A 12,500-nucleotide genomic window follows, 5' to 3' on the forward strand; every position below is an offset into this window, starting at 1 on the left:
TTATGTTTACGTGAAGTCATGATGTTGAATGTGGCGATCTTACAGAGGGTAATGTACTGAACTATTTCTTGGCCATGCACAATATCTGTCTGGAGTCTGACACATCTCACACCTTAGAAAATGTAAAACTGTTGTTTTCACTCAAACAAACGAGATATGAATGGTGTGGATCTTTTTTTAAACTTTTGGCCATAGAAACGTTTTCCTTGCTGGTTTCAGGTCTGTGTAACGCTTATCAGTTCAATTTTGTAAGCAGAAATGGACATTTGGAAAAACAGAAAAATGGGTTCAAATATCCAATTTTAAATTTTTTTCCACCTTGACAACTTAAATTTTTTTATCTTTAAACTGTTTTTCCAATTTCTGTTTTTATTCAGAGGATCAGAAATTTAGAAAATTACAAAATTGCGTCTGAGCTCCAATTATTCAATACTGCCATGGTATTCTCTCACTCTAGTCTGCAGAATATGCAGGTCATTAACTGCACATGGACCAAAAAAACTGAAAAAAAACAACCTTTGGGGTTAGAGGTGCAACTGACAGGGCTTAGCTAGGCAGAACGAGGGAGAGAATATCATGGCAGTATTGAATAATTGGAGGCCAGACGCAATTTTGGAATTTTCTCAATTTCTGATCCTCTGAATAAAAACAGAAAATTGAAAAAAACAGTTTAATGATCCAGTTTTTTAAGTTGTCAAGGTGGAAATAAAAGGTGATATTTGAACCCATTTTTCTGTTTTTCTAAATGCCCTTTGTGCTTAGAAGATTGAACTGATAAGTGTTACACTGACAGTCTTTGTGCTAAGTAAAGCTAACCGGCTCTAGCTACATAAAATACTGACACAACATTGATATTGATCCTCTCATCTATCTCTCAACAAGACAGGGAATTTGCCAATGTCCTAAAGTGCCAAAGATTGTTATGTATCATGTAACATTATTGATGTAAATACCAAATGTTTTACCCCCCCTCCAGGCCGTTTAAACACAACGAACTTGTGTTTAAACTGCCTCCATCTTGTGATGCTGTTTCATCTCCTGCTTTGTAGGCTCCTTCCATGACGTCCACTACATCTACGGGTGCTATGAACACGGCGAGGTACGGGTGGATGTGGTTGTCGATGACGACGTGGCAGCGTACGCCGATTTCAGCAAGGATGAAGTGGTGTTTGCGTTACCTCACGTGCCGCAGTCTGTTCCAGACTTGCAGAAAAGGGCTTATGAGTTAGCCAAAGCTAGCATTGCTCACTGTCACAGTGTTTTAGGTAAAGCAAGAAAAGCAGATCCTGGAGCTCCCATTCGGCAAGGTACTGAGTTTATTCAACTTTTTTTTTTTTTATTATAATGAAATTCAATTTTAAATTATTGTGATAATGTCGGGAATCACACCCGGAAAAGTATCCTCAGTTGCTTTGTAACGTGAATGGTGTAGGTGGAGAGAGCTAGCAGCTAGTCGGTTAGCTTCAACAGTTGACAGACATTCTATACTGATACTTTTATTCTAGTAAATCGACCATACAGGAGAGAAGACGGCAGCCGCACATCTTCACTCATAGTAACAAAGTAAGGCGCCACCTTGTGGTGGAATTTGTGCGATATTAAGGCTATTGGGGTTGGGCAATATGTTGTGCAATATCGTACTGTGGGAGGGCTGTGCCACACTTATTGCGGAGAATACAGCCGACGGGGTTGTTTAATGGGAAGCACCAATGAAAGGAGGAGTTAATGTGCTTATTATATGTATATGGAAGCATGTTTGTGTTGCATGAGAGTATGTGTTGAGAGATACTTGTATTTGTTGTCTTTTTTGTATTGTGTGTTGTTTTTGTAACGCTGCACAATGGACAGAGTCCAAAACTAATTTCCCTTCGGGGACATTAAAGTATATCTTATCTTATCTTAAGCATTGCCGTTGTAATTCTGTCTGTTACAACTTCTTTCTGTTTGTGCCTGACCAGAGGCTCCAGACCTCTCCATGTATACCCGATATGAGGGGGAGGATGGTGTGGTGAACACTCTCTTCTGTTTGGCCAGTCACTTCTACCCCCCCTCCATCAACTTCACATTGACCAAGAATGGGGTGGAGGTCACAGAAGGGGTATCCAACCTGCGGTACCGCCACAACAGTGACGGGACCTTCCACAGAATTTCAACACTGAGTTTTACCCCTCGGGAGGGAGACGTTCACTCGTGTTCGGTGGAGCACCAAGCCTTAGATCGGCCTCTCGCCAGGAGCTGGGGTAGGACTAAGAGTTCCCTGTTATTATTATTAAGGGGGCATGCTGTCAAACTTCTTAAAGTGCTCATATTTTGCTCATTTTCAGGTTCATAATTGTATTTAGAGGTTCTACCAGAATAGGTTTACATGGTTTCATTTTCAAAAATTTGTACTGCACATTGCTGCAGCTCCTCTTTTCACCCTGTGTTCAGGTCTCTGTTTTACGTACAGAGTGAGACATCTCACTGCTGTGACATCTTTGTTGGTAGTTGCACATGCTCAGTAGCTAGGTAAGGACTACTAGCCAGTCAGGAGCAGAGTATGAGGACCCTGACAGTACCTAGGTAAGGACTACTAGCCAGTCAGAAGCAGAGTATGAGGACCCTGACAGTACCTTGGTAAGGACTACTAGCCAGTCAGAAGCAGAGTATGAGGGCCCTGACAGGCTCCTAGGTAAGGACTACTAGCCAGTCAGAAGCAGAGTATGAGGGCCCTGACAGTACCTAGGTAAGGACTACTAGCCAGTCAGAAGCAGAGTATGAAGGCCCTGACAGTACCTAGGTAAGGACTACTAGCCAGTCAGAAGCAGAGTATGAGGGCCCTGACAGTACCTAGGTAAGGACTACTAGCCAGTCAGAAGCAGAGTATGAGGGCCCTGACAGTACCTAGGTAAGGACTACTAGCCAGTCAGAAGCAGAGTATGAGAGCCCTGACAGTACCTAGGTAAAGACTACTAGCCAGTCAGAAGCAGAGTATGAAGGCCCTGACAGTACCTAGGTAAGGACTACTAGCCAGTCAGAAGCAGAGTATGAGGGCCCTGACAGTACCTAGGTAAGGACTACTAGCCAGTCAGAAGCAGAGTATGAGGACCCTGACAGTACCTAGGTAAGGACTACTAGCCAGTCAGAAGCAGAGTATGAGGGCCCTGACAGTACCTAGGTAAGGACTACTAGCCAGTCAAAAGCAGAGTATGAGGGCCCTGACAGTACCTAGGTAAGGACTACTAGCCAGTCAGAAGCAGAGTATGAGGGCCCTGACAGTACCTAGGTAAGGACTACTAGCCAGTCAGAAGCAGAGTATGAGGGCCCTGACAGTACCTAGGTAAGGACTACTAGCCAGTCAGGAGCAGAGTATGAGGGCCCTGACAGTACCTAGGTAAGGACTACTAGCCAGTCAGAAGCAGAGCATGAGGGCCCTGACAGTACCTAGGTAAGGACTACTAGCCAGTCAGAAGCAGAGTATGAGGGCCCTGACAGTACCTAGGTAAGGACTACTAGCCAGTCAGAAGCAGAGAATGAGGGCCCTGACAGTACCTAGGTAAGGACTACTAGCCAGTCAGAAGCAGACTCTCTGAAGTAAAGGCTGGACTACAACAGAGCTGTTTGGAGCAGTTGGTGAACAGTGTTTACTGTTAGAGATGGTAAGTCCCTTTTCCACTTTGTGAACCTATAACATGCAGAACAAAGATATATATATATATATATATATATATATATATATATATATATATATATATATATATATACAGGAAAGGGAAAAAGCCCAAAAGCATAATATGAGCACTTTATGTTCAATGTTCAAGTAGAATTATTTTGGGGGGTATTTGATGAAACGCCTGATGTTGTTGTTTACCGTCTCAAGGATGCTGTGATTTAACCCCCCCAGAAAACATCACACATGTAGTCTACTGTAGCACTCTACCGTAGCACTGAACACATGTAGTCTACTGTAGCACTCTACCGTAGCACTGAACACATGTAGTCTACTGTAGCACTCTACCGTAGCACTGAACACATGTAGTCTACTGTAGCACTCTACTGTAGCACTGAACACATGTAGTCTACTGTAGCACTCTACCGTAGCACTGAACACATGTAGTCTACTGTAGCACTCTACTGTAGCACTGAACACATGTAGTCTACTGTAGCACTCTACTGTAGCACTGAACACATGTAGTCTACTGTAGCACTCTACTGTAGCACTGAACACATGTAGTCTACTGTAGCACTCTACTGTAGCACTGAACACATGTAGTCTACTGTAGCACTCTACTGCACTGAACACATGTAGTCTACTGTAGCACTGAACACATGTAGTCTACTGTAGCACTCTACTGTAGCACTGAACACATGTAGTCTACTCTAGCACTCTACTGTAGCACTGAACACATGTAGTCTACTGTAGCACTCTACTGTAGCACTGAACACATGTAGTCTACTGTAGCACTCTACTGTAGCACTGAACACATGTAGTCTACCGTAGCACTGAACACATGTAGTCTACTGTAGCACTCTACTGTAGCACTGAACACATGTAGTCTACTGTAGCACTGAACACATGTAGGCTACCGTAGCACTGAACACATGTAGTCTACTGTAGCACTGAACACATGTAGTCTACCGTAGCACTGAACACATGTAGGCTACCGTAGCACTGAACACATGTAGGTTACCGTAGCACTGAACACATGTAGTCTACTGTAGCACTCTACTGTAGCACTGAACACATGTAGGCTACCGTAGCACTGAACACATGTAGTCTACCGTAGCACTGAACACATGTAGGCTACCGTAGCACTGAACACATGTAGTCTACCGTAGCACTGAACACATGTAGGCTACCGTAGCACTGAACACATGTAGTCTACTGTAGCACTGAACACATGTAGTCTACCGTAGCACTGAACACATGTAGGCTACCGTAGCACTGAACACATGTAGTCTACCGTAGCACTGAACACATGTAGTCTACTGTAGCACTGAACACATGTAGTCTACTGTAGCACTGAACACATGTAGTCTACTGTAGCACTGAACACATGTAGTCTGCTGTAGCACTGAACACATGTAGTCTACTGTAGCACTGAACACATGTAGTCTACTGTAGCACTGAACACATGTAGTCTACTGTAGCACTGAACACATGTAGTCTACCGTAGCACTGAACACATGTTCAGCTACCGTAGCACTGAACACATGTAGTCTACTGTAGCACTGAACACATGTAGTCTACTGTAGCACTGAACACATGTAGGCTACTGTAGCACTGAACACATGTAGTCTACCGTAGCACTGAACACATGTAGTCTACTGTAGCACTGAACACATGTAGGCTACTGTAGCACTGAACACATGTAGTCTACTGTAGCACTGAACACATGTAGTCTACCGTAGCACTGAACACATGTTCAGCTACCGTAGCACTGAACACATGTAGTCTACTGTAGCACTGAACACATGTAGTCTACTGTAGCACTGAACACATGTAGTCTACTGTAGCACTGAACACATGTAGTCTACTGTAGCACTGAACACATGTAGTCTACCGTAGCACTGAACACATGTAGTCTACTGTAGCACTGAACACATGTAGTCTACCGTAGCACTGAACACATGTAGTCTACTGTAGCACTGAACACATGTAGGCTACCGTAGCACTGAACACATGTTCAGTTTGTTTGGGAGAGATGACTTCTACCCCAACATATGGAGGATTAATGCACTTACTGTAAGTCGCTTTGGATAAAAGCTTGTGCCAGTTGAATACATGTTTTATAAAAATGTATTTTGCCTGCTGCATGTTTGAACACTGAATGTTTTATCTTCCCCCCACAGAGCTGAAGGAGAGGCCGAGCAGTGTGAGTCCTGGATCGGTATTCTTCGGTGTGAGCCTTGTTTTGTGTCTGATGGGAGTCGGGGCCGGAGTCGTCTTCTTCACCAAGCAGCCAAATTAGTGCCCTCACTTTCGGGATTTTAACTAAAGCAGTTACACCAGCATTCAACTAAGCACTTACATGTTTTAATGAATGGTTGACCTTTACGTACAGTATACGCGCACCACATTTGGACAAACTCTGCTGTGCGATTGGAATAGCCTACCACATGTAATAAGTGATTGCCCTACATATTCCACTAGCGTAGGGTACCGAAACCTGGTTCCACTTAATGTGTCGACTGAAGTATTTTCCCTCTGTCGCTCTAGTCTACCGTTAGCTAGCTACCCTAAATGTAGGCTACTTTTAAGATGCCATATCTCCCCTCTGGGCTCACCAAAACGGACTTAAAAAGCATATTAACCATTCACTGCACGGGATCGCTAGTTAACATATTACATCTCTGATCGGATGAGGAATCAGAATCGTTTTAAAAGTAATGGTTGGGCATCAGAATCGTATAAGTCCAAACGATAGCCAACCCTATATTCCACTTTTAAGACTCATCTCAAACAATGGCTTCAGACAAACCAGAACTGTGACCACTTTTATATTGACATTTTGCACAATATATTTTGTTAATTGATTGATTAAACAAAAATCCAGATTCATAATCAGTTTAAAATCACATGTGCATGACTTCGGAGAGTGGGAGGTAAAGAATGGGATTCTGAGCATAGACAGTATATATAAACTGGACCAGCAGACCCCGTGTCTCTGTCTGAGACCAGTGGAGGATATCAGAAGTCTCTTTCCCGGTGCTGGCTGAGTGTTACTGAGCAGCCTCCAACTGAGCTTGAAGACGTAGATGTGACGTGAGCAACGTGTCTGAAAGTGTGAAGTCTTCTGGTAGCTGTGAGAGAGAAATCTCAATCATTCCCAATCTCACAGAGACGGAGAACGTAGGTATATGTAAGGAGATAACATAGACACAGGCTAATTACTGATCACTAACATGATAGTTAACATTAGTAATTACTGATCACTAACATGCTAGTTAACATTAGTAATTACTGATCACTAACATGCTAGTTAACATTAGTAATTACTGATCACTAACATGCTAGTTAACATTAGTAATTACTGATCACTAACATGCTAGTTAACATTAGTAATTACTGATCACTAACATGCTAGTTATCATTAGTAATTACTGATCACTAACATGCTAGTTAACATTAGTAATTATTGATCACTAACATGCTAGTTAACATTAGTAATTACTGATCACTAACATGCTAGTTAACATTAGTAATTACTGATCACTAACATGCTAGTTAACATTAGTAATTATTGATCACTAACATGCTAGTTAACATTAGTAATTACTGATCACTAACATGCTAGTTATCATTAGTAATTACTGATCACTAACATGCTAGTTAACATTAGTAATTATTGATCACTAACATGCTAGTTAATATTAGTAATTACTGATCACTAACATGCTAGTTAACATTAGTAATTATTGATCACTAACATGCTAGTTAACATTAGTAATTACTGATCACTAACATGCTAGTTAACATTAGTAATTACTGATCACTAACATGCTAGTTAACATTAGTAATTATTGATCACTAACATGCTAGTTAATATTAGTAATTACTGATCACTAACATGCTAGTTAACATTAGTAATTATTGATCACTAACATGCTAGTTAACATTAGTAATTATTGATCACTAACATGCTAGTTAACATTAGTAATTACTGATCACTAACATGCTAGTTAACATTAGTAATTACTGATCACTAACATGCTAGTTAACATTAGTAATTATTGATCACTAACATGCTAGTTAATATTAGTAATTACTGATCACTAACATGCTAGTTAACATTAGTAATTATTGATCACTAACATGCTAGTTAACATTAGTAATTATTGATCACTAACATGCTAGTTAACATTAGTAATTACTGATCACTAACATGCTAGTTAACATTAGTAATTACTGATCACTAACATGCTAGTTAACATTAGTAATTACTGATCACTAACATGCTAGTTAACATTAGTAATTAAACCTAAACAGATAATGGAAGTCCAAACTGCCTGTGAGCTTCTCCTGTACTATACGGTAATTCCTCTACTGTGTGACAGTAAGTCTCGTGGTTATGACCCAATCGTTAGCCTATTGTTATAAAAGCGTCTGCTACGGAGCCATAACGTGAGCTACAAGGTAATGGAGCCTTTTATACATTGTCGTGTTTCTTTAGAAATAAACAACGGAGAAATAGAGTCTTTAAACACTTCAGATGTAAAGTTATTCTCTGTCAAAGTGACGTCAGAATGAATGGGAGTCAATGGGATGCTAACGGGAGGTGATGGCTTGGTAGCATCAGAATGGCGCCATAGGAGCTACCCGTTGTGGAGGCTCGCTGACCCCCCTTGGGTTCGGAGGAACCAACTAGCGGTACTTCTTGATCTGTGACCTTTGACCTGCTGATGAGTTCACTGACCTCACACTCAGCGTTGAAGAGGGAGGAAAACTCAACTTTTTAAAAGGAATGATGAAGTCACAGATAAAGAAACTGGAGAGTAGAGAATAAAACTAGCAAAACTATCCAAATCTTATATTTATATATTTTATATTTGTTGCAGATTTGGCAGGCCTACAGTTTCCCACTATAAACACTGCTGTTGTATTTAAGAATCAGGAATATTATTTTCAAATCAGTTAACTAGATCTGTTATTATAGCCCATGTGTATGTTATTCCAGATATACTATGGAGAGAGAAATGTGTCTTAATACTTAAAAAGGACCAGGAAATAGCCTAAGCATTTAGGTCACAGGTGTCTAACTCGAGGCCCGCGGCCCAAATCTGGCCCACATATCAATTTAGGTTCACAAAAGATTTCAGCCCACATAGTTTTTTTCGCTTTTTAAAGTTTTTGTCACTTTTTTTGACCTTTTTTTGGTGCTTTTTGTCTATGATGGCTGCCAAACTTCTTTGCTGACTTTTTTAGGGCTTTATGTCGACTGTCAACTGTAAGTGAGAAGACTGCATTAGACATGCAATCATTACTGTCAAAGATATTTGACTTTTTTGATGAATAAAAGCCTGTTAATAAAGTCTCCGTGTCTGACCCCTGATTTAGGAGACGTCTGATTATACAGTGCTAGGACAAAGTAAACAATCTACAATGATAAGACCATTTTCTTTACAACTGATTTAAGGGAGTTGGTCTGTGCTTTTTTATTTTATTATTATTTTTTATTGAACACGTATAGAGACACAAGTGTACACAATACAAACAGGTCAAATACGCCCTTACAGTTTACCAAGCAGAGTCTCACCAAACTGCAGATTATCACTAAAATACTAATACAGAAAACAGCTAAATTACATAAAGCATTGAAAAGTACAAATAGTGTGTGTGTGTGTGTGTGTGTGTGTGTGTGTGTGCGTGTCTGTGTCTGTCTGTGTGTGTGTCTGTGTGTGTGCGTGTCTGTGTGTGTGTGTGTGTGTGCGTGTCTGTGTCTGTCTGTGTCTGTGTGTGTGTGTGTGTGTGTGTGTGTGTATCTGTGTGTGTGTGTGTGTGTGTGTGTGTGTGTGTGTGTGTGTGTGTGTGTCTGTGTGTGTGTGTGTCTGTGTGTGTGTGTGTGTGTGTGTGTGTGTGTGTGTGTGTGTATCTGTGTGTGTGTGTGTATCTGTGTGTGTGTGTGTGTATGTAGGTACGTGAGATATTTAACTGTTTAATAGTAACAAGGTTGTTGTCCAGAACATTGTTCCTCTTTATGTAAACTTTATGTTTCTACCAATAATGTGACATTAGTGTCTCCTTCTTTGGACCTTATCTCTCCTTCCTTCTACTGTCCTTATACTTTTTACAAGTTTCTCCCTGTTGTCTTTTCATGTCACTGTTTTTGAAGTTTTTGATACTATTTTGACCTGTTCTTGCCTTCCTTCCTCCTCCCTTCTTTCTACCATCTTTTTCAACGTTTTTGTCTGTTTTACATTTTTTTTTGTCTCTTTTTCTCATCAGCATTTAAATATTTTTTCAGTTCCAAGGCTGTTGTTTAGTCAAAGTCAAAGTCTCTTTATTTGTCTCCCTGAGGAGAAATTCGTTTTGGACAGAGAGAAATTGCTGCAAGAGTAACATAGACACACATCAAACACAGGGTTAAAACAGTTAGACATTGAACATGTAGGCTACTCTAGTAGCTGTGCAAAATTACAAGTTACCATTTACTAAAAAGGCAGTTAATATAAAAAAATAAATAAAATAAAATAAAAGTAGTAAAAGTTGAGTAAATCTATCCCTGGTCAGGGGTACATTCCTGAAGAAAGTTTGAGACCCAGTGCTCTAATGCACAAGAGTTGGTCTCTGCCTACATTACTCTCATTTCACCACAAGGTGTCACTAAATACGGTTTAAATGTGTTATGATCCGACTGCAGTGGTCGGTGCCTCCTTAATAATTGTCCCCGACTCAACAACATCCGGCTGTCTGTTGTTCCACAACACGCGCGTGCACCAAGCTGTTAAAACTAAAAACCCTTGGTGACATGAGTGCTGATAACTGTGGTGGGAATGTGTCTGTGCCTTTACGAAATCTACTGAACTCCATCCAGTGCATTAGAGACCGAGTCAGAGGTAAATATCACACATTAGATATGACGCAACACTAATAGATAACGTTTGCGTTTGACGTAGCTGACGTTAGGTTAATACGCATGCTAACGTATGTCCAACTATCCGCGGCTTTACGTTAACTAACGTTATATCTAAATGGTGTTTTTAATGTCCGCTGTGCTCGGTGATTCCGCTTTGAATCTGTGTTTAGTTTTATCCGCTAACGAGATAACATTGCGGTGTTGACTTCCTGTTTATTTGCTAAACTGTTAGCAAGTTGTTGAGGGTACCTACCAGACTCCATGTAAATAATCAGGATTTTTATCATCGTAAAACACACTTCATTCAAAGTGGACAGAAACTAAATAAAACTATCAAAAGCCGTCTCGGTTCATATATCCACTGTTCCAACAATCACCACTCTGGTTTGGTTGAAATAAACCCTTAATTCACCCATTTACATGTGGAGATATGCTGGCTCTATACACACTAAAAGTCCTGATTATTTAGATGGAGTCTGGTGGAGATATGCTGGATCTATACATACTAAAAGTCCTGATTATTTACATGGAGTCTGGTGGAGATATGCTGGCTCTATACACGCTAAAAGTCCTGATTATTTACATGGAGTCTGGTGGAGATATGCTGGCTCTATACACGCTAAAAGTCCTGATTATTTACATGGAGTCTGGTGGAGATATGCTGGCTCTATACACGCTAAAAGTCCTGATTATTTACATGGAGTCTGGTGGAGATATGCTGGCTCTATACACGCTAAAAGTCCTGATTATTTACATGGAGTCTGGTGGAGATATGCTGGCTCTATACACACTAAAAGTCCTGATTATTTACATGGAGTCTGGTGGAGATATGCTGGATCTATACACGCTAAAAGTCCTGATTATTTACATGGAGTCTGGTGGAGATATGCTGGCTCTATACACGCTAAAAGTCCTGATTATTTACATGGAGTCTGGTGGAGATATGCTGGCTCTACAAATATACATATATATATATATATATATATATATATATATATATATATATATATATATATATATATATATATATATATATATATATATATATATATGTATATATATATGTATGTATATATATATATATATATATATATATATATATATATATATATATATATATGTGTGTGTGTATATATGTATGTGTGTATATGTATATGTGTGTGTGTATATATGTATGTGTGTATATGTATATGTGTGTGTGTATATATGTATGTGTGTGTATATATATGTGTGTGTATATATATATGTGTGTGTATATATATATGTGTGTATATATATATGTGTATATATATATATATATATATATATATATATATATATATATATGTATGTATGTATGTATATGTATATATATATATATATATATATATATATATATATATATATATATATATATATGTGTGTGTGTGTGTGTATATATGTGTGTGTGTATATATATGTGTGTGTATATATATGTGTGTGTATATATACAGTGGGGGAAATAAGTATTTGACCCCTTGCTGATTTTGCAGGTTTGCCCACTTACAAAGAATGCAAAAATCTACAATTTTAATCATATGTACATTCTAACAGTGAAAGACAGAATCCCAAAGAAAATTCCAGAAAATCACATCATATGAATTTATTAAAATTGATAACCATCTGATGAGGAAAAACAAGTATTTGACCCCCTGGACAAACAGCAAGTATTCTGGCTCCTACAAGCCAGTTAGTCTTTCTTTAAGACACAGCCCCAATCCGAACCAATTATCTACATCAAATATACCTGCCTCACCTCGTTACCTGTATAAAAGACACCTGTGAACACCCAAACAACCAGCATCCAACATCACTACCATGGGCAAGACCAAAGAGCTTTCTACGGACATCAGGGACAAGATTGTTGATCTGCACAAGGCTGGGATGGGCTACAAGAGAATCGGAAAGCAACTTGGAGAGAAAAGA

General features: G+C 39.6%; 2 protein-coding genes across 2 annotated transcripts in view; both read left to right on the forward strand.

Annotated features, from left to right (window-relative positions):
* Nucleotides 1-6,224, forward strand: part of LOC114554591 (HLA class II histocompatibility antigen, DQ alpha 2 chain) — a 7,096-nt gene extending 872 nt beyond the window's left edge. Inside the window, exons 2-4 of the mRNA XM_028576523.1 lie at nt 1,050-1,307; nt 1,959-2,240; nt 5,833-6,224. Coding sequence (XP_028432324.1) covers nt 1,050-1,307; nt 1,959-2,240; nt 5,833-5,951 — 659 coding nt within the window. The 3' untranslated portion in view covers nt 5,952-6,224. The remainder of the gene's footprint in view (nt 1-1,049; nt 1,308-1,958; nt 2,241-5,832) is intronic.
* A 4,135-nt stretch (nt 6,225-10,359) lies between these two features.
* The window catches only part of ccndbp1 (cyclin D-type binding-protein 1), a 27,260-nt gene continuing 25,119 nt past the window's right edge, over nt 10,360-12,500 (forward strand). Inside the window, exon 1 of the mRNA XM_028577100.1 lies at nt 10,360-10,536. Coding sequence (XP_028432901.1) covers nt 10,449-10,536 — 88 coding nt within the window. The 5' untranslated portion in view covers nt 10,360-10,448. The remainder of the gene's footprint in view (nt 10,537-12,500) is intronic.

The sequence above is a fragment of the Perca flavescens genome, chromosome 4 (assembly GCF_004354835.1).
Source record: "Perca flavescens isolate YP-PL-M2 chromosome 4, PFLA_1.0, whole genome shotgun sequence".
In the NCBI taxonomy this organism is placed as follows: Eukaryota; Metazoa; Chordata; class Actinopteri; order Perciformes; family Percidae; genus Perca; species Perca flavescens.